Raw genomic sequence first — 23515 nt, 5'->3', positions numbered from 1 at the left:
GCATTAATAACATTACTGTTTATACCTGATTTACTTCTTGTTGAAGTCTTCCACAGGTTCTTGAGAGCAAAGGTATGCAGAGATTGCTGAGGTCCTTGGGGACTTTTGGTATTCCTCTAGATAATGCACTATTCAAAATGGTAGCCACAAAAGAAAAGAAAAAAAAAATTAAAAGAAACAAAAATGGTAAGCACTGGCCATATATGACATTTAAAGTTAATTAACATTAAATAGGAATTAATAAAATAAAGATTCAGTACCTCGTTGTACTAGCAAATGCTCAGTATCCATTTGCAGACAGTGGCTACCATATTAGCACAGAGATGGGACATTCCTATAGGATAGCACTACTCTAAAGGTTAGCAAACTGTGACCCGCTGCATTTATCTGATTTCCCTTGAGCTTAGAATGGTTTTTACATTTCTAAAGAGTTGTAAAAATAAAAAATAGAAGCATATGAGACAGATTTACCGCGACCCCCAAAGCGTGACATTACTCTCTTCTTCTTTAAAAGAGGTTTGCTGACCTTTAGACCCATGACTACTTCTCTTGACTAAATTTCAACTCTGTGTTAAGTTAGGGGTTTAACTAAGCCATTTGAAGAGGGTGACTGTTATGCAAGTTCTGGAGCAAAGTTTCTATAGGTGGATTATGGAGTAAGTCTAGAGTTTATACAAATCACTTCCCTGGAGCTAGTACAAGTTGTATGAGCTTTGAAATAGGCAATTATTTGTAATATCAATGATCAATTTGCTACAGCTTTGTGGGCTATAACTACAGTATAAAAGACCAACCTTCTGATTTTGCCCACTATTTTATATCTTCTAAGCTGTAGTCTCCATAATGAAATAAATAAAATCAGTACATTTTAGCATATGCATTTGACCTTTCAAGAAAGAATTTACCATGAAAATTTTTATCTGTCAAATTATCTTTAACCCTCAAATTATTTCAGTTAGTCTCCTAGAAGGAATGAAATAAAAAGATTCTAACAATATTCCTAACATCTGAGAGAGAATCTTCTCTTGCCAAATGTAGCTCTAACAACTTCTAATTAAAGTAAGGCTTATGAAATCTGCCTATAAAATGAGCATCTGGCACTTTTGTAGTAAATTACAGTCAACTTGTTGCTTTCAAGATAGGACCTTGACATTCATGAATGAACTTTATGAATTCCCAAGTCTGTGATATCCTAAGTATTTGATAACCCAAAGCATATTGTTTTTACTCTGAAATACAATAAGGTATGGATGAAAGAAATTAAATTCCTCTCTTGGGCTTTGGATGTAAATTATTCTATAATTGGAAGTAACTAATTCTTCCACTAAAATAAATAGTATAGTATAAAATACTGAATTATTCATAGAAACACTAACTTGAATTTATCTGAATCTTCAAACTAAAAATAGTGATGTCAGATTATTATGTGTGGTTGAGACAATGAAATGTACTGAACTATAGAAAAAGTTTCAACTATTAACCTTGAAAAAAGTGGTAGAGGAGATAATTATATATGAAACAGTTTTCTAAAAGGAAACCTTCAGGTGATAGTTTTTTCCCCAAAGAAATTAGGAATGGTACCTTGTTTTGCTTTTATTTCCTGCAAGTTTTATATTTAAAGCTCTATTTATCCTTACTGGTTATGGTGTCAGCAGTTTCCCATGTTAGAGCTTTGACTAAATTTATGAAAACTCCCCCAAATGTCTTCTGATTCTTCAATATTATTCCCTTTACATTCTTTGCCAGCTCTTCCCACTCTTTCACTTCTTCCATATCACTGTCATGTGTGCCCACCTGACCTTTGCCACCCTCTTGTCTTACCTGTTTTAATGGTACACTCCTTTTCATTACCTGTGAAAATATTCTGCTTAAAATCATATACAACCTTTCTGTGTAAGATATGCCAGTGAGATCACTTGATCTTCAGTAAGAGAATCCATAATATTTCTTATATAATCAAGGACGTATCTCTTCTAAAGTTAGCTGAGAAGAAGTTTGAGATCTTGGTGCATGGCATTTTATGATGCTAGTAAAAATCAAAGTTATATACCTTAAGCTTGTATTTAAAAGTCAGAAGTGAAAAAGTCAGAAGCATTAAAGGGGCAGGAACATCACATTGAGATTTAGAGTTGCAAACTATAGCCATTCAGGATGACCTTGCATATTATCCATGATGGGAAGAACCTGAAATTCCAGCTATTGAGAAATTTGGTGTCTCACCATTTCTGGTACAAAATATTTATAAAGCCAATCCAAAACAGAAAAAGGATTTATGGGAGGAGGATGATGATGATGATGATGATGATGATGATGATGATAATTTTGCCTATCAGTATTTGGAAAAGAAATCCTTTTGTATATCAAAGTTCTCAAATTATCAGGGGGAACTTTAATTTTACATGAAGTTAGCACATAGCTACAAAGTAGATGAGTTAGTCTAACATTAAAACTCCGCAGGCTCTCTAAAGATATATTGGTATCTATTGTTCACAACTGAATTCCTAACTCTGTAAGTGGTACATGATACATATCTATTGTCTAATGGGTGTTTACCTCTCCTTTTATGTGATTTATGTATGCAAAGGTATTTTCTTTTAGTGTAAGTTAGTTTTAAATAACCAAATCATTCAATAAAGGGGAAATAGTCTCTTTTTAACAAATGTGCTGGGAAGAGGGACTATTCACATAAACTTCATGTTACTGTACTCCACACCTAAAAATGATTAAGATGGTTAAAATGTATGTGTATGTTCCCATAATTTAAAAGGGGGTAGGTAAACTTCATGCTATGTGAATTATATCTCAATTTTTTCTTATCAGAAAGAGAAGAAAATGTCAAAATAAAACTAGTCCAGGAAGCCCAAAAGGGTTTGAAGAATTCCCTTGTAGGTTTGCTTCTAACTGAAGGCCTTTATTCTGTCCTAAAGTAGATTTGAAACAATCTCCCGACATTCTTGGTATTTATTTTAATAGCATCTGACCCCATCAAGAGCTCACATATATTTCTTAGGATTTAAATATATCATAATAAATAAATATTTATGGCTTACACTGAAAAGTAATATGCTAGATCCCAGGTGTCAAAAATGTATAAACTTCTTTCAAGGCACTTAAAATCTGATTAGTGGCAAATGAGAAGGCAAATATGTAAAAGATTGAAGTACAAGAGAGCATATCATATACTTGGTGCCACTTGACTACCATGTTTCAGAAATGAGAGATCACAGTGTACTGATCTTTAAAAAGTGATATTTAAACTAGAATGAAAGAAGTAAATCCTATATAATCATTGGCAAATTGTTTTCCTCCTCAGTATAAGAATCCATGTAAAAATGTAACATTTTATGTAGCAGTTACTGTTTGATTAGCCTACACAGATCCATACTTATTTCCCTTACTGGCAGCTCAGTTTACTTGTACAGTAAAAGGCTTTGCTGTTTTGCTCTTTTGTGCACATATGGACCAATAATTAAATAGAGAGGCAGAGTAAACTTACATCATAATTTGGCCATGCAGCAGCCTCTAGATTTACCCTGTTAAGCCTGTAAGTGGCAACAAAGAGATAAGAAAGCCACTATCAAATATATCTGACCTGGGGTGAGTTTGACATGTATCTTGACAATGATTTTGATTATTTCTGCTTTCTATGCTATATGGATTTACTACCCAACAGAGTCTCAAAAACCCATAATTTAAAAAATGTATCGATTTTTTTTAAGTCTTCTACATGCCGTTAACCTCCAATAACATGCAGTGATGATTTCTGAAGCATCAGGCACAACTCGTTGTTGAAGCACTGAAGCAGTTGGTTACTGTTGCAGCTAATTCTTATTTTTAAGTAAACAAATAAGAGTCCTTTAAAAAGATTAGCCAGAACAGTTTTTAAATTCACAGCAGCACTGATGTATATCAGTTCTGGCTTGGCAGTCTTTGACCCGGGACTATGCAGTGTTTTATTACCCTGAGCTACATAAGGGCACATACTTAGAGCACTGCTTTTGTAGCAGATATTTTTATAACTCTACAAAATGATTAGACTGACATCGAGCAATTCTCTAAATTCATAGGTATTAAAATATTCTGGCAGCTGTCTCCTTTTTACCTTTAACTTGAAACATCATGATGAGATAAGACTGCGCTTGGCCTGATGGGCACATGAATGAAGTTAGGCATGGCATTCCACATGTTATTGACAAGGGTCTTTGTCACTATAAGTTGGAGAAATCTTAGAGGAGGGTTTTCATTATGGTAATTCCAGTTCAATTCCAGTAATAGTCTTGCTTTTCAGAAACCTCTTTACTTCAAAACACGTTCCATGTAATCTGATAGGAGGGAAGTTATTGTGTAAAAATATCTGCATTCTAATTGAAACAACTAGGCCTATACTTAAAAACATACAATATCTTTATCTATCAGGGAGGCTGATGTATTGATCATGTTCAGAGAGTGTTAGGAGAGCCTGCATGAAAGAAACCTGCTGATGAATTGGTATTTAGAGTACATGAACATGGAATGCAGACTCTTCTGTTCTCAAAATAGACTTCTGGCAAGCCCTGGACCTTAGGCCCTAGTCCTCAAGGGGAGACCAGGAAGTCTGAGAAGGTTTCTTATGATCTCAGCAACTCCCTAACTTCTTCCCCTTAAGTACTCCCTGCTTAATTCCAAGTGTCTTTTTAACTATGAACACTTTATAGTTGAAAGACCAATCCTTTGCTGAGAAATATGAGCCTTCAAATGGCAAGTTGCTGTCAATAAAACCATTTTTGGAAAACTGTCAGACTGATCATACATACACCATGTGACCCAATAATTCCAATATTAGATATGTACCCTAGAAATAGAGATGTAAACATTTGTAGGGGCCTCCCTGGTGGCACAAGGAGTGAAGCACAGCACTATGAAGCAATCTGCAGCCACTGCAGCACAAGTTCGAGCCTGGCTAGCCAGGGAGCTACCCACATGGCGCAGCAGACTTCTCCTGTCTTGCCCGCTGCTCCCCTCAGCAGTGTATTTCAGTCAGTCTGCCTGTTCTGCTCCCCACTCTGTCTCTGGCGAGTCCTCTCACCCCCCACATCTCTGGCCTGTATCCCAGCTCTTGTATGCATAAGTAAATAAATCTTTAAAAAAAAAGAAATGTAAACATTTGTATACTAAAAGATACATACAAAATTATTCAGAGCAACGCTATTCACAGTAGACCCAAACTAAAAATAATCTAAAAATTCATTGATGGTAGAATGAATAAATTATGCTATGTTCATATAATAGTATACTGTATAACTATGTAAATGAACAACTTATTGCTATACCATGAATGAATGAACCTCAGGAATATAACATTGAGTGAATGAAGCTAGACACTATATAGTACATATTGTACAGTTTCATTTATATAATGCTCAAAAATAAGCAACGCTAATCTGTAGTGATAAAGTAAAAATAATGATTGCATTGGGGATATGTTGATGGTTGGGAGGAGATAGAAGGAAGGGGGCTTAGTTCTCCATCTAGAGATATATGTGATTGTTATGTCTTTGTTTTGTGAAGTTCCTCATAGATATACTTAAGATTTGTACATTTTTCTCTGTATATATTATAATTTAGAATTAACTAAAAGTAATGTAAGACAAGTAGTGGCTGAGATAAAATTTGAAACTAACTCACTCTAAAGTCTGATCGTCAGTCTGTCCTTAAATTGAAAGAACTCTCATAACCTTTCTGGTTTGCTATGGAAGCTCAATAAAGGTTATTGAGCATGAGTAATTTTCTAGCCAGTTAGGAAAGAAGATACTGAAGAAAAAGGGAACGTATCCCCCAGATTTCAAAATAGTGGATAAAAACAATAGAAATGATATTCTAGGGTATTTTTGTCATGGGTAACTATGAATATATATAACTGTTGTGCCTTAAAAGTTTGCTTTTAACATAAACATCCCTTAGTGTAAAAAATTTTGTTCCCAAGGAGTCATTAAATGAGGTTAACACTGGAATAGAGAAAGAATAGTGATGAATGTAATTCAGTAGATGGCAGTATTCCCTTTGAAGTTTTAGGTTGAAATGTAGATTTATGGGTGTGATTCTTAGAAACTTTTCAGTAGGAGTGATACGGGTCATATGTTGGGACAAGTAGACCAGAAAGAACATTTAAATATTTTTATACATTTGTTGTTTTATGTATTACTATTTCATATGACCAATAAAATTTAGAGTCCACAAAACTAGAGGATGTATTTTTCCACACAAAACCCTGTAGTGATAAAGTGGTATTGCTTTTCACAGGTGCTAATAAATAGAATATTCAGGAAGGATTTGGACATTGTCATTTTTTTGCCTGTCTTGTATTTAGGCATATGTATATGTCAAGATTAACAGAATGACTGATTGCTTTGTACAAAGATGTCAGTGAAATTTATTGATGAGGCAATTAGGATGCACTTGAACAAAAATTAAAAGAAAAAATTAAAGTGGTTGACTATTCTGTTTTTGCTGGTAATTTTAATACAAAATATATGCTACTTGAATAGTCACTTTTTTCATGCTTAAATTTTCTTAAAATGGTAGTGCTTAACGAAAGCACTGGGGCTTACGAAATTTAATGGCATACAGGAGTTTTATTTGTAAGGAATTTGACATAGATTACAGTAATATGTCAGAATCAAGAGTTATCAGCCAAAGGATAGAACATACCTATACTGTTTGAAGTGGGATATCAGTGGAGTCTGAAGAACTACATTAAAGTCCTGACTTGGCTTGTTATTAGCTGTTGACCTTGGACAACTCACTAACCTGATTAAATTTTCTTTTTGTCACCTGTGATATATGGGTGATAAATTACATACACTATACACATATGTTTATAATACATATATAATACATATGCTTAGAATACACATATAACATACAGTATAATCATGTTTATAATGCATATGTAATACATATGTTATATACTATATACATATGTTTATAATACGTATGTGATTTGCCTTCCGTGTAGGTTATTAACTGCATGAGAAGCATGTTTTTATCTTTAAGGATGCTATAGTAATGGTAATGATCTACATTGTTTTCATCATTCAGTTAACTTTTCTTACATCAGATGTTATTGATTTGCCCTTTTGTTTCCAAAACTATATAATTTGGGAAGTCAGTTAACTTTTCTTCAAGTTTTCTATCTGTAATCATCAGATATCTTCTGAGAAACATTGATAGCATACCTTCAGTAGCCATTATGATCTGAGTGCCTACTAATAGGTTCTGTGCTAAGTGCCTTCAGTACATAGCTTCCAGAACCTCCTAACTTCACTGGGAGTCATTTAGACCATTGACCCCATTTTAGGGTTTCAATGTTCTGGGCCAGCCCAAGAGCTGTGAATCAAATTGAAGCCATCTGAGTCCACAGTAGTTGCTTTTGGTGTGTTATACTATGCCTGCCATGATGTGCTTCATTTTTTGCTTTTCCACAATTAGTACTTTAGAGTCCAGAGACATCAATATTTTTAAGTGTTAGAAGCTAAAGACATTGGGCCTTAAAAGAAAATTTTATTATGTCTTGCTTTGAATTTAGTAACCAAATCTTAATGTATGTAAGTATTAATTTGGGAGTGGGGGAAGCTGGTGCTTCTGAGTTGAGTGTATGTTTCTCTTTAGCCAGAGTACTTACTAATAAATTAATATTTGATGATTCAAATTTAAGGAGAGAAACAGTAATAACATTAACACAATCTAGTAGTAAAACAGTTCAGAATGTTAACATTTGATTTGAGGATATATTGATTTCTTTCTCAGACACCCCTCCCATTATATTTCATTTTAATATTAGAACTGGTTTGCCTTTTGTGTGTGTATGTGTATATATTTTAGGTAGTTTCCTGTTGCAATTATTATAGCCATTGATGTACATGGAGATAATATTTTTCTGGAGAATATTTAAAACTGATAAATGTACTAGTAACTTTTTGCTAGTCCTTTCAAGTAAAAACAAATAAGTATATATATAAATTTTCATTTCTAAATGTGTATCTTGAAATCTGCCAAAAATAATTGTTTCTAATAAAAAAATGAATTTTCAAAAGTATATCTTTAACTTTCTCTTAAACGCTTTTAAAATTTTAAACAAAAATTACTCATGTTTTGGCCACTTTCTAATTTAGTTTGTAAATTGTCAGTTTCTGGTTTTTAAATAAAATTTAAGTTTTAGTTATAGGAAAATTTTGAAGGAGAACTTCCAGATAATCCACAATCCAAAAGTACAGTTTTCCATATTACTATGGTACATCTGTTAGGCATTTGGTACAATTGATGAACTCTTTCCCATACTTTTTTCAGATTTCCTTAGTTTTCCCCTAATGTCTATTTTTTGTTCCAGGGTCCCATACAGGATACCATAGTTAAATATATTAGTTATATCTCCTCTTAGACTCGGCTGTGACAGTTTCTCTTACTTTCTTTGTTTTTGATTACCCGTGACAATTTTAAGTACTGTCCAGGTCTTTCAATTATTGTTGTTTTTTTATGATTATGGTTTGCCTTTCACTGCATATAGTAGATTATTAGGGGTGTGCTTTTAATCATAGCAAACTATATGAGAAAGGCAAATTAGGATTTGAAAATACTGGTGGTGGATTATCCATACAAAAATAAGCATTAGCAGCATGATTTGTTGGCATTGAAATGTCGGCTACTTTTCTTCATATTTTTATATATTTTGTCGTTTTCCAGAAGAAAGTACTTGTAATTCTGGCTGAAAACAGGACTCTAGTTTATATGATCTGCTCATGTTCTTAAGACTGTTTCTTTTCTAATTGCACTTATTGGGGCAGTTAGCATGAGTTTTAATGTTACTCCTAAGAGCTTTATTTAATCTGTATTGGCCACTTAATTAGTAATGGGCAATTTGGGGTGAATTGTTAATTGATTCGAATTGTGAAAATTATACGCAAAGCTGTTTTGTCACTGTAGCTTAGAACAGTGAAGATTAAAACAGGGTTTGGTTTAGTTACTATTTTAAGATGAATGCTTGGAAAGTATTATTGTAGTTTGGGTTTGTATTCCAGCCAGGTGTTGGTTTTAACTCTGCTAAGAATGATTGGCTTTTAACTCACTGAGTCCTCAATTCTACTCCATTAAGGACCATTTTTCTGCCAATCAAAAAAAGTAGCATTCCTGAAATTGATTTTTGTTACAGTGGATAGTAATGGCTGCCTAGTGACAACATTTCAAACTCTTTTATGTAAACAGAAAGCAATCAAATAAGTACTAATCCAAGGATTATGTGGACCCAAATCCCAGGGCCAGGAGAAGAATCTCTGTAGTGTATGTCCCTGGCTCTTTGCCTTCTGGTGGCAAGCAGCTCCTTCTTCCTGGAAAGCTTTCTAGCTGCTTGTGCTGCCTGTTAGATTGCAGTATGCTAAGACCAAAACACTTCTGCAGCTCCTGAATGGAATTCAAAAAGACACTTACATTTCCATAAATAAATTAGGAATTCAGTGGTTTCTTCGGGCTAATCAGGACAGGCTGATAAACCTTGCTAGCTGTTTAATAAATGAATTGTGACTGATTACCTATTAATATGGACGCCTCAGGAATTCACCCTAGGGGAAGCAGAGCAGTGAAATAGAGAGGGGCATGGCCCCTTGGGAAATCAGGGCTTCATGTTTGCAGCTTAAATATCTCTGTGAAGTATCAATAAGGAGGTAATTGAATTTTGAACACAAACATGAGCGCTGGATGGATGAAAGGGGGGGGGGAATCTGATCATCTCTTCTCTGCCCCTTCATTCTCCCCTCCCCTTTTCCTTAGAGACCACTCTAGTAAAGATAGATGCTAAATCCATTAAATAAAGATTAGACTCTGTCGTAGTAGAAAATGGCAGCTTAGCTAGATCCCCGGGCAAATTGGGGTCTTTTCGCAATATAGAAAATTAAAATATACATTTTTAACAAGTGTGCTATCTTCCTTGCAGTAATGCTGGCTAGCTTGTGGGGTTTGCTTTTCCTTCAGATTGGCTTTTGTTTAGGCCGATCACTTTCTCTTACATTAATGCCAATCTTTTTCTGTATTCCTGGAGCAGAAGGGCCTGGGTTTATTTATTTATTTTTTAAAGCTTCTATTGAAGCCTTTCCTCTAGCATCCTGCTTGCTTGTAATCAGAGGAGTGGGAAGGAGATTAGTGTCTCATGAATTGACGGTAGATAAATGTTCCCTCCCCTTAACTGGTGGGTCCAGAAGAACCCAATCACTTCTATTTCAGGGATGATTGGAGATTGTACAGCCAGGCAAAAAAAAGGGCTTACAGACTGAAATAAACATTGATGTTTTAGATGCAATTTTACTTGGCCTTATTTCCTCTGTATAAGGTTATTGATTTGCTTTGTCCTCCAACTTTAAGTCAGATAAAGTCATTTTAATATACAAAAAGAATTGGTATCATTTGATTACAGCTCAGAATACCCCTTTTTGAGCAATAACAAAAACAAGCATCAAGACTTCCATACTTTTGTTGTTTTTATGTCAACACCCGATATTGGCTTTTTGGACTCACACTTGTTTATATGTTAATCTACAGTTCTAACAACTCTTTGCTAAGGCTTTAGCCTGTCATTTGCTCAACAAGTATTAATTGAGTAGCTGTTAGGTGTGTAGCATTATTAGTTGCCATGGTCAGTGGTGAAAATGGCTGTCTCCGATCCACATCTTAAAAAACAAATCTTTACAAGTTCTTTGACTCCTTGAGTTCTATAAGATAAAATTCTGATTCCTCGTGCCTTTAAAAACGAGCCCTCCTAACATTGTCCTATCCATTTTTTCCAGTTTGAAGGCCATTTCAAATCTACCCTTTCTGTGTAGTGTCTACCTATTTCCAGGTAGAGTTAATTTTTTGTTCTCATTCACTAGGATCTATTCCGGAGGCTATGAGGATTTCCTGTGGAAGAGAAAATATAGTTTCCTAGTATCAGAATGTATGGTTTTGTCTATCATTGCCAGGTGATTTTGCAAATGTTCCCAACTCTTGGTTTCAACATTAGAGGTATCTTTGTAATTTGACTTTGTTTTGCAGTGATCTTTAATGCTAACAGAGGAAAGAAAGTGTCTGTTTATGCCCTTATTAGTATCTTAAGTTATTTAACTGTGGAGAATAGAAATCAAACTTTTTTAACCTAATTGCCATAGTTCACCAGTGACCCTTAATGATTTTGCATGCTATTTCTCAAAGCCAAGAAGCACAAGATTTCAGAATTTTTGTCCTTCACGTATTACAAGTATACTGATGTTGTGCCAGATGGCTATAGTTTTCTTCCCAGTGCCCTCTGCCCTTCTCTTCCTGCCATTTTGCTGGGCCTCAGAGCTCTTTCCAGCCTACCGATGATATAGGTTTGCTGGGGCCATGGATGTCAGTGTTGATTCTGTAATCCCAATGGTTGGATCTCAACTATTCTAAGCTTTAAATCTTATTTAACACTAATAATTAAATCAAATAAAATGTGTTTTCTTTTTGTATTAATAATATTCAAACACTGTGTATGCATATACATGTATATTTTTCTGCAGAGAATATCCATGACTTTCCTTAGATTCTTTAAAAGGCCTCTTTTAGGCCTTTTAGGTTGAATTATGTCCCCCTGAAAAACAGATAGATCAGAGTCCTAACCCTCCATACATCAGAATGTCACCTTACTTAGAGACAGGGTCTTTACAGAAGTCATCAAGTTAAAATGAGGTCATTAGGGTAGGCCTTAATCCAGTATGATGGGTGTCCCTATACAGAGGAGAAATTCTGACAGAGACAGATACGCATAGAAAACTGCCACCTACAAGCCACAGAAAAAGTCCTGGAACAAATCCTTTCTTCATAGGCCTTGGAAGAAAGCACCCTGACAGAGCTTTGATTTTGGACTTCTAGTATCCAGAAATATGAGGCAATAAATTTCTGTTATATAGAAATGCTTTTGAGTCTATAATAGTTTGTTACAGCAGCCTTATCAAACAAACTACCACTCTTACCAGTTATAGGATGTTTTTGTCTGTAAAATGCAGAATGTCTAGCTAAGATGGCCTAAAGGATAAGGGTGTTTCATTTAACAAGAAGTGCAGAGGTATTTCATTTTCAGGGTCACTTCATTCCAGTGGCTCGACATTATTGCTGGAGATTCATGTTCCTTCCATCTTTCTGTTTTGCCACCTGTGGTGTGTTGGAGTCCCTCTTAGGTTGGTTTCCATCATACTTGCAAGATGACTGCTACAGTTTTTGACATCATATGCTGACAACAGTATCCAAATATAGAAAAGGAAATTTTTCACGAAAATCAGGCCCTGCATCCCTATTGACTACATGAAGCTTCAGACTATCTTCTGTTCCATAGCAGGAAATTACCATTGACATTTCACTCCCTTGAGAAGGATGGACTGCCCACACAGGGATTAGAGCAAACTCTAGTCTCCTTTGGAAGGCCGTATCTGACCCTTAGACTAGGTTACTCAAACTTTCACTTCCATGCCCATGACATATGCTCTGTCAGCACTGTCTGCTTCTTCCTATGCTACCCAGTATTATAGTTACTTGTTAGAGTATCTGCTTTGTTCTCCACTGGGTTCCCAGTGCCTGATACACACATCAGTGCCAGGAAGGTGCAGGAGAAGAGAGAAGAGGTGTGAAAGCTTCTGGGTTTAGGCCATCTCTTTATTAAGGCATAAATTATATCTTTATGGCTGCTGGTGTTAAGCTTTTGCTTATTCTTCTCTGTCTCTGCTTCTGTGTATTTGTTAATGTACAAATCCACGTGGCAAGGAAATTTTGGCATTAACTCAAGCTCCTGTGGAGTATAGCCGTGCAAAGGATTATATATAGACAGGACACTCTTCTCTATAAAAGTTTGTAATCCCTAGTGACTAAAAGGAATTAGGTCCCTTAGGGGGCTCTTAGTTAGCCCAGCTATAAGCCTTTGATTCTTCCCTGTCAACTTTATGACATCCCATATGCATATGGAAGTTTTGAGATCAGTAGGTGAAAATCCTTTTCATGTTAATTATTCATTGAAAGAGTTGGTCTTTGAAGAGATCTTTCATATATCTTCTTTCACTTCCTAATCTTTTACACTTTAGACTATACTGGCTTTCACACATCCCTTCTAGTTAATGTCTACTAAACTTTAATTAACTTCCTCTTTACTTTTCCAAGCACTAATGGAAATACTGGATTATAACCAATCTAATACTCTCTGGACAGTCTACCTCACGCTTTCTTCAGTGTGATTTAAGGCAGTTTATAATCACTCCGTGCGGTCTTGAGGCCAGTTTTCAATTCATGAGACTCATATATCCTGACTAGTTTTAATTAATTTTGCAAGGAAGATGCCAGGAGAAGCAGTATTAAATGCTTTCTTATAATCAGATTCTTTCATCTACTTGGCTCTTGTCAGCCACCAATCTTGTAATTTTATCACAACAAAATCTAAAACTTAGGCCTCCCTGGTGGCGCAAAGGGTTAAGCACCGCCCTATGAAGCAATCCACAGCCTCTTCAGCACAAGTTCAATCCCCGGCCGGGCAGGGAGCTACCCACATGGTGCAGCAGACTTCTCCTGTCTCACCTGCTGCTCCCCTCAGCAGTATATTTCAGTCAGTCTGCCTGTTCTGTTCCCCACTTGTCTCTGGCCAATCCTCTCATCCACACGGCATCTCTGGCCTGCACCCCAACTCTTATATGCATAAATAAATAAATCTTTAAAAAAAAATCTAAAACTTTCTCTAATGTAGTTGGTTCTTTATTCTTACTCTTCAGTGCTTACTACTCACAGTTTGGTTAACCTTAATATTTATGTTTTTTTTTAATTCAGAATTGATATTAGGTAGTTTCTGTGGATTTATAACAGTAGTTAGCTTTCTAATATCAGGGTGTGGGGATCACCATGGTGTATTGTGTGTTTCATTTATTTGCTCTTTTTTTGGAGTGATTGTATCAGTCAGAATTCAATCAGGAGTACTGTAAACAAAGAATTTTTTGAAAAATTATTAACAAGGTAGAAGGTGGTTAACTTCTAAAGGGGGGTTTAAAAAGACACCAAGATAGCAGTTGCAGAAAACTGCTACCCCCAGGGCTGAAGGAAATATGAACCACAAAAGAACTTAGAAACTTAGAGGTCCCTGCAAGGTTGAGAATCAAACCACTGAAGAAAGTTCCTGGCTGCCATGAGAATATGTTGCCCACTGCCAGAGGGTTCTGTGCTGACAAATTGGAGGAACTACCTGTGTGGTAGGAAAGAATTGTAGCTGGTGGGAGGCCTACCACTGAACTGAGGGCCACCTAGTTGGGACTCCTGGCTCCCCCACTCCACCCTTCCACCCCCACACTTGCCATCCTTCTTGTCACTGTATAGAAAAATCATATATTCAGAAGGAAGAAGGAAAGTTCCTTCTTTCTGCTTCAGCCTTTTGGTGTTGCATTAATGCCCTCTCTGTTGGCTAGCTAAAAATTGGGCAAGCCAGAAGAGGGGAAATGTATATACATTTCCAGTCCCAGTATCACAAAGCAGAGCAGAGAGGTGACCTAGGAACTGAGAGGAAATAAATGAATATCTGAGACACTGAGTACAAAACATTGTATGAATTAAATCTTACACATAAAATATATTTTTTTAAGATTTATTTATTTATTTATACAAGTACTGGGTACAGTCAGTAGCACGGGAGGGTGAGAGAATTCACCAGAGCCAGAGCAGGGAACAGAGCAGGCAGACCGATGAAACGCACTGCTGAGAGGAGCAGTGGGCGCAGCAGGAGAGGTCTGCTGCGCCATGCAGGACCCTCACTGGCAGCCGGGGATCGAACTGGTGCTGCAGAGGCTGCGGGCAGCTTTGCAGCCCAGCACTTAACTGCTGTGCCACCAGGGGAGGCCCCAAATAAAATATTTTGTTTTGCATCGTGAATAGTTTTGGTTTTTTGTTTTTTTTTAATTTTATTTATTTATGCATACAAGAACTGGGCTACAGGCCAGAGGTGTGGGGGTAAGAGGATTCACCAGAGACAGAGTAGGGAACAGAACAGGCAGATTGACCAAAATACACTGCTGAGGGGAACAGCAGGTGAGTCAGGAGAGGTCTGCTGCGCCTTGTGGGTAACTCCCTAGCCGGCTGGGGATCAAACTTGTGCTGTGGTGGCTGCAGATAGCTTCATAGGTTGCGTCTTAACCCCTTACGCCACCAGGGAGGCCCAGTTTTGGTTTTTTAATAGATGTTTGTTTCTGGGCCTCCCTGGTGGCGCAGGGGTTAAGTCTCAGTGTTATCAATTTATCGCCAGCCACTGTAGCCTGAGTTCCATCCCCAACCAGGGAACTAACCCACATGGCACAACAGACTTCTCCTGACTTGCGTGCTGCTCCCCTCAGCAGTATATTTCAGTTGATCCTCCTGTTCTGCTCCCCACTCTGTTTCTGGTGAATCCTCTTACCCCAACCCCCCACCTCTGGCCTCCATATACCCCAGTTCTTGTGTGCATAAATAAATAAAAATAAATCTTTTAAAAAATAGATATGTGTAACTTTTGCAGTTGACTGGGTGCACTAGGAAATGCCACATAAGCTAGAGTTTGAAATATCTGTCCATGTCTCCCCAAAATTCTATTGGCTCTGCATTTTACCAAAGAGTTTAATAAATAATAGATATTAACAAATTTTTTAAATTAAAAACTCTGATAATAATTAGACAAAGCATGAATATCAGTAGAAGATAACTTTCCCAACCTCTACCCTACGTTGAATTCACCTAATTTTCTTTTGAATCTCTTCTAACCATTTTTTTTTTTTTTTTGGAACTGTTAACTGTTCTTTCTCAATTTTGTTAGCCACATTGTTAGCTCCTATTCCTGACTTCCATTAGCACCCAAATGATATTTGTGCATGCCTTCCCAACTGGGGTGCTGAGACCACCCCTCACTCCTTATCCAGACTCTTGCTGTCAGAAGCCATGCTGTTAATTACTGTTGTATATCATGCCATAGTATTGTGCAAATGCCTGTTGAATAGATGGAATCTTCTTATATTTACAGAATAAGAAGTGGAAACAATAGTCTCCAAGGTAGTCAGAGAACAGATAGGTATTTAGCCATTCTTTTCCTTATTGCTACTGTTTCAGAGGCTATCCACTGCCTCTCACTTTCTAGAAGGAATATAACTAAACTTAGGAATGTAAAGACAAAACCATGGTAGGAGTGGGGAGGATGACAGACAGTATAATGGAGAAAGTTAGAATTGTCTATAGTGAAAAAATAAATTTGGGGAGAGAATCTTACAGATTAATGGTGGATTTAATGCACACATTTGCTTTCCTTCCCTTTCCAAACCCTATTAAGACCAGTTTTGTTTTGTTTTTGTTTTTTAAGATTTAAGCTCTTGAGAGAACACAGCAGCGAAGTATTGGAAAGACTTAGTAAACCTAAGAAAGACAACCTTAAAGTGAGGAAAACCAAGACCAAATCAGTTCATACTTCACAGTTCTCCAAAAGGCTGAACATTGGTATCAGGTAGAAGGGGAAGATAGTTTAAATAAGAGGATTAAAGTCTATTTAAGAAGGAGTAAGAAACCTAGATCACCTGCTTTATTCTACCCCACAAAAGAGAAGTTTATTAGCTAAAGCGGGTAAAACAAAGAGACTCTACAACTGGTGGATACCAGACCAATAGAGAATGAATATTCTATACTGAAAAGGCAGTGAATTATACCTCTTTAGTCTGCAGGTTGGAAGAGACTTCTCTGGGGGGATCCAACTAGCCCAAGAAGAATAAAGTCACTGAAGTTGGAAGTTCTACACCTAGATTGCCTGGCCTGCTTCAGTGAAAGTCACAGTTGACAACCCCCAACCCCCACATTCAGACTTTTGAAGCACCATTTTAGTTCCCTGTTATTACATATGGGGGGAAAAATAAAAAATTACCAATATATGAGAAAAACCCCTAAATAAAAAAATAAATACCAAAGACAACACATGGAAAAAGCCAACTTGGAGAACACAAACTATCTCATTAATAGCTTTAGGGAGATACGTTACCACGAAAGAGATAATAACAGGACTACTTAGAGAACAGAAAAAAGCACACAAAATTAAAAATATGATAGAAATGAATAACTCAATGAAAGTTTTAAGAGTTGAAGTTAAGGAGATCTCCTAAAATGTAGAGCAAAAAGAAAAGGACCAATCTATGAGATCCAAAAACTTGAATAATAGGAGTTCCAACAGAGAGAAAAATATTAATAGTAGGTCATTAGTGAAATACTTCAAGAAAAGTTCCCCAAATTGTAGAACATACAGTTTTAGTCTGAAAAATCCTTCCAGATACCAAAAAATTAATCTCTTAAACATTTAGGAACTATTGAACTCATGTACCACCCAAATAGGGGAATAAGCCAAAAAAGAAAACAATGTGGGATCCAGAAAACAGGATCTTCCCAGCCTGGGAGAGGATGAATTCAGGTTGACTGCTATGCAGTAGGTACAGAAGACAACCAGACCATACTGAAGACTTCTTCAAGAAGATGAAATTGATAAATGACATGATATATCTCAATATCTTTAAAAAAAAATCTTTTTAAAGATTTATTTTTATTTATTTTTTATTTATGTAAGAGCTGGGGTATAGGCCAGAGGTGCTGGGGGTATAGGCCAGAGGTGCTGGGGGCATGTGAGAGGACTCACATGCCAGAGACAGAGTGGGGAGCAGAACAGGGGTATTGACTGAAATACACTGCTGAGGGAAGCAGCAGGTAAGACAGGAACGGTCTGCTGCACCACATGGGTTAGTTGCCTGGTCGGGGATTGAACACATGCTGCAGTGGCTGCCAGTAGCTTCATAGTGCTGAGACTTACCCCCTTGCACCACCAGGGAGGCCTCATATATCTCAGTATTTTAAGATTTAGACAATAGGCTCACATGGTGTCTATGGTTGAACCTAGAGATAAGTTAATAAATATTGTTCAATCAATAGATTAAAAGTCGGGGAAACTAAAAAATCTAGGGAAAATAAAAAGTGAGCAAGCAAGAAAAGAGAATCATAGCTTATTATATGAGAAGCTATAATGTTTATAAAGTAATAGTGTAGAAAGTTGAATATTGACCTAAGTAAAGTTATAGTATGTAATTCAGGGAATAGGAGACAGGATGCTTGCACATGTATTGTAAGGAATTAAGGTGAAGGGGTGGAGAAAGGAGTTTTAAATCATCACTGTCTCTAGTGAGAGAAGTCAATATATAATGCCTCAAGTTGAAAAATACATAATGCCTCAAGTTGAAAAAGCAGTCTTATGAGCATACTATTTAATCATTTAGCGATATAGAGATATAAAATAATCAGCTAAACAGGGTGAAAATGGTTGCCACTAAAATGGTTGGTAAAAGTGAACTGCAGTTTTTCTTAATAAAACTTACAGAATTACTTGATTTTTGAAATATGTATGTATAAAACTTTAATTGTTAAACAATAATTAAAATAGTTAAAAAATAGGTGAAATAGGTAATAGGAAGGAGACTGGGCATTGTAACATTGGAGACACAAGGCTAAATAATATTTAGTAGGAAAATGATTGGAAACCGAAACAGGAAATGATTATGAATAGGACAAAAATAAAAGATGTCTACCTCTCTTTGTAAAAAAGGAAGGTAATTACTTTGAATTAAAAAGTGATTACTTAAAAACTTTAGTCCTTATATTATAAAATTTGTGTGCCCAAACTTACTGTAATGTAAAATAAGTAGTCCAGAGTTTTTTGGTGCAGTGCAGCTGTATTTCATCATATGATGGGGTATAGAACCTAAAAGTCAAGTTCTTAGCAATATATTAGTGACACAATATGATTAATTTTACTCTTTACCATTTTTCCTGCTTTATGAGTGATAATTTTCTGAGTATTTAGTTGAGTGCAGTTCAGTTAGAAAAAAATAAATTCTATGCTAATTTCTATTATTAGGATCTTCTAAATATTGACCTCTGGTAACTGGTATGTTTTGGTATATGGAATTTTAGTTTTTAACATGGCATTGAACTGTACATTTAACACTCAAGTCTGGGTGATCTCTCTAGGGAGAGGGGAATTGATGGATCCTTTTTCTGCTGGTCCCAGGTGGCCTGTCAGGAGAGCAGGTGTTTCTGGGATAACTCATGCATTTAGGAGTCATAGTGCAAATCTGATCAAGGCATATATTCCCAAAACCACTCAGGCTACTGTCTCTCATGGGGAAGAGGCCAACATTGGCCTCTTATGCTTTTTTTTTTTTTTTTTAAAAAGGAAGAAAAAGAAAGAAAGAAAAACTAATTATCAGCCTACAGCAAATGTCATTCAACTCAAATCCCTGAAGGATAAAGGCGTAGGTGACAAATGTTCCTAGAGAGGGCTGGAGCTGTCACTTGTCTTTTTAATGGATCGTCCATGTTTGGCTATGGAATCACATGCTGTTTCTCCTTACGGTATGCTTCATCCAAGAAATACTGAATATCTGCAAGTGCAAAAGAATTGTATAATTTCTATAAACCCCTTGGGTTTGAACAGAATCCTAGTGACAAGAAAGATGATAAGGGGTTACTTTCACTGCTCTTAAAGTATTCAGGAAACAACTGTCTATTGACTTAGTTGTCCCTAATACTTCACCTATGTTTCCTTTTGATTAGACTCATTATATTCCATTTTGTCTACATAGACTAACCATGGCATTTATCCATGTCCTATTCCAGAAGATAAGTGTTAATAACAATGGAGACAAGTTAAAGGGTGTTTTGTTTTTGCCACAGTATAATGAAGAACCTTCCAAATGTCCAGAAATTAAATGGACTCTTAAAAAAGCACCAAGTTTCCCACCCGTAGGTCAGGCAGAACTCTTCTACCCTCTCTAGAATGTTACCATATGATGCATGGGATTAGGTCGGCATAGATTAGATGATCTCACATAATCTTTGCAACCATAAAAATTAAGGATTCTATTCCTTCTACCTGCAACAGAGGATCTACAAAATCAACAGCTGGAGTCTATGTTACATTGCTCCATTTTTATAATCGTTTTGTTTATCCTAATCTTATGGTTCTCTTCCTTGTAACAGTTATTTATTAACAGGGTGGCAATACTGTTATTACTTGCCTTTAATTAGTAAATATTCTGATAGAAAAATTAATCAGTTTTTCAACCATTCAGACTGAAAGGAAATATATTTAATGTGACATCGAATGACTTTATTTAGATAATAAATAGAATTTCTGGACAGAGGAATGTTAAAATTTGGATGGAAGTATGAAATTGCCTGTTTCATAGACCCTTGAAAACAAAACAGAATTTCATATCTGGAATGTGTCACTGACTTTCCATAGTGATTATTTCTAAATTAGTTTCTTTTCCTACATTCTCAGTCCATTTTTTTTTTTTCTATTTTATCGGGAATACCTAGGCTATCTTAAGCGGACCTTAATATCGAAGTCCTTTGTCTCTGTTTTCCCTTCCTTTTTCCTAATCCCAAAAAATGCCCTTCATTTCCTCATTCAATTACTCTTCCTTTTCCTTCTATTCTGCTTTCTGTTTTCTGGTGACTTCTAAGGAATCTTTAATCTTATTTCCATGTTTATTTACTCTTTCTCCGGCACCATAAGTCTGTTCGTCTTCCAACATCCATTTCAACATTTCCAGCAGTATGGAGCTCATTTGCATTGCTAGACAATTAAATCATCCTAGTAGAATTTTCCCTTTGCTCCTACTTTTCTTAATTTATAGTCACAGTTGTTACTTATGATGTCAGTAACATTTTAAAAAGTACAAATTTCTCTCACATAGGTTAATATATTTGAGGAAATATATTATAGTGCCCCTTTTAAAAATTCATTCATGTGCCTAATCATATAATTCAGTTCTTTCAAAAATATTAATTGAGCTTATATTATGTCTCAGACACTGTTAAATTCTTAGATTTCAAAGATAAGTAAGACATCCTTGAGTAAGTCATCACTCAGTGAGACACATACATGTAATCAGATAATTGTAGTTGACTGTAAAATAAGTTTGCATGCAGTGCGTGACTGCATCCAACCAACTCTCCCCGAGTGAGGATTTCAGGGAAGCCTTTATAGAAAGACTCTTGAAGCCAAATGAAGAGGATGTACAAATTTACCATATGGATATAAGGTAAATAGTATAGGAAAATGGAAGAAGCTATTTGGCCAATCTAAGTAATTTAATAATATACATAGGCACAGAAGTGTGGAGTTACATGGTGCTTTTGAAGAAATGCTACTTGTTCCTGCTGCTGGAACATGTGGGAGAATAGCAAGAGATGAAGTTGCCCATTAGATACAAACTCCATGAGGGCCAGGACCTCTTCTGGCTTGTTCATCATCACATTCACGTTGCCTAGCACATAACAGATGCTCAGTGAATATCTGATGAATGAAGAAATAAAGAGGTAGAAATCTTGTAAACCACAAAGGAAACTGAACTGTTAATCTGCAAATGATTGGAAGTGATTGGATATTTCTTTTTTAACCAGGGAGTAGTAGGATTAGATTTGACTATAGAAAATTCCCTAGAACTTGAGTGTAGACAGTAGTTTTGTAAGAGTATAGTTGAGACTTCGAAGTCAGTTAGATTATCAGTAATAATCCAGGGATAAAGTGAAGGGGAACTAAACTAAAGTAGTGGTACAAAAAATGCAATTGGTGTGAGAATTTTGGGTTAGAGACATCATTTAGTGACCAGTTGAAGATGGGAGTAAAGGAGGAGGAGAAATCTGTTCTTCCCAGATTTCTAACTTCGGTGACTTGGTAGAGGTGCTCTCATTGCTTAGAATGGGGATACAGAAGATGAAGCCAGCTTAAAGGGGATAAGAGTACATAAAACCAGTCTTTTTGACTCCCTGTTGTTGCAGTTTTGAGATAATACTCCTGTTACCTTTCTTTGGATATAGATTCTAGTTTACCAATATATTTCTTAAAATATGGCAATGAAAACTGAATCCAGCACTCTAGTTGTGAACTGATAATTGTTTTCTTTAATCTGGAAACTGCTTCTACTCATGGAAACTACTATTTTTGTTTGTTTGTTAGCACTTGTATCTCTCAGAGTTGGCTCTACCATACTTGAAAATCAACTGAAAACCCAGTTTTTCAGTTCTCAAATCAAGTGCCCCTCCCTATCCTACACTTTTTTTCCCATCAATAAATTAAATATCAGTTTTTACTTTATCCAGTAGCCTTTTTTAGCTTCATTACTTTTTACAGAAGCTACTTCGCTGGCTTCTGTGAACCCATGCTTTTAGTATCCTTTCCTCTGAATCTTTATTATTTTTTAAAGATTTATATATTTATGCATATAAGAGCTGGGGTAAAGGCCAGAGGCATGGGGGGGTGAGAGGATTCACCAGAGACAGAGTGGGGAACAGAGCAGGCAGATTGACCGAAGTACACTGCTGAGGGGAGCAGTGGGCGAGACAGGAGAGGTCTGCTGTGCCATATGGGTAGCTCCCTGGCCTGCTGGGGATCGAACTCATGCTGCAGAGGCTGTGGATTGCTTCATAGTGCAGTGCTTAACCCTTTGCGCCACCAGGGAGGCCCCTCCTCTGAATCTTTAGATGTGAGGATTTCTGAAGTTTGTACCTCACTTCTGTCTCCCCAGTCACCCTATATGTCTTTGTTCCTTTCCACCATCTGGAATGCCTTGGCCCTCCTTTCTGCTTCTCCACATATTCACTTATTTTTTAGAGATTTTATTTATTTATTTTTGCATAGAAAAACTGGTGTATAGGCTGGGGGAGGGAAGGCAGTGAGAGGATTCACAGGAGACAGAGTGGGAAACAGAACAGGCAGATCAGATCTACTGAAATATTCTGCTAAGGGGAGCAGTGGGCGAAACAGGAAGGTCTTCTGTGCCATGCAGGTCAGCTCCCTGACTGGGATCGAACTGAGGCAGTCATGGTGGGCCATTGTGGTGGAAGCACTGAGATTTAAGACACTAGGCCACCAGGGAGGCCCACATCTTACTCACAGTGGAGGCCCAATTCAAGATTAATGCTGTGAATTTTCCAATCCTTAATAGTATGCTTTCCATCTTTGGGCTGTAGAGCACTTATTCTTTACCTGTATTGTGGCCCTTATACTTTGTTTCAATGGTTGTTTAAATGTGTTTGGTCTACTATAAGCAGTCTTAGATTATCTTCTATATTATCAAAATACAGTTTTTGAAGGAGGGGTCAAATTTTAATGTGATACATTATGTGCCTCAATAACTTAATAAGCTCTTGTGTAGGCAAATGAGTTATAGACCCTCCTGAAATCTTTATCAACTGTATTCATAATGTTTTTAAAGATTGCCCCAATAGTTACATAATAGCTTGAAATTTCATCATTCCTTTCATATAGAATGTTCATTATACTAGAAAGCTTCTTATTGCCCGCTTGTAAAAAACTAGATAATACTGCCAATTAACAATGAACAGAAGAGTGAAGTTATTTTCACATGAATTCCATTTATACCAGCCTTTTTTACATTTTTACTTTTTCTAC

General features: G+C 36.4%; 1 protein-coding gene across 6 annotated transcripts in view; it reads left to right on the top strand.

Annotated features, from left to right (window-relative positions):
* Nucleotides 1-23515, top strand: part of LIN52 (lin-52 DREAM MuvB core complex component) — a 79543-nt gene that overhangs the window by 35099 nt on the left and 20929 nt on the right. The window contains exons 6-7 of one of the 6 annotated variants that reach the window (XR_008550621.1): nt 16370-16510; nt 19268-19895. The exons of 3 other annotated variants lie outside the window; for them this stretch is intronic. Coding sequence is in view for 1 of the 3 variants with exons in the window: in XM_037503864.2 (XP_037359761.1) it covers nt 16718-16758 (41 nt within the window). In the remaining 2 variants the exon portion in view is untranslated. Of the gene's footprint in view, nt 1-16369; nt 16511-16717; nt 17531-19267; nt 19896-23515 lie in introns of those variants that run through there. 2 more of the 6 variants (XR_008550620.1, XM_037503864.2) reach the window with 2 other exon arrangements.

The sequence above is a fragment of the Talpa occidentalis genome, unplaced genomic scaffold (genome assembly GCF_014898055.3).
Source record: "Talpa occidentalis isolate TD23 unplaced genomic scaffold, MPIMG_talOcc4v2.1 talOcc4.11, whole genome shotgun sequence".
Taxonomy (NCBI): domain Eukaryota; kingdom Metazoa; phylum Chordata; class Mammalia; order Eulipotyphla; family Talpidae; genus Talpa; species Talpa occidentalis.
Note: the sequence above shows the minus strand (reverse complement) of the source record. Positions and strands in the feature narration are given on the sequence as shown.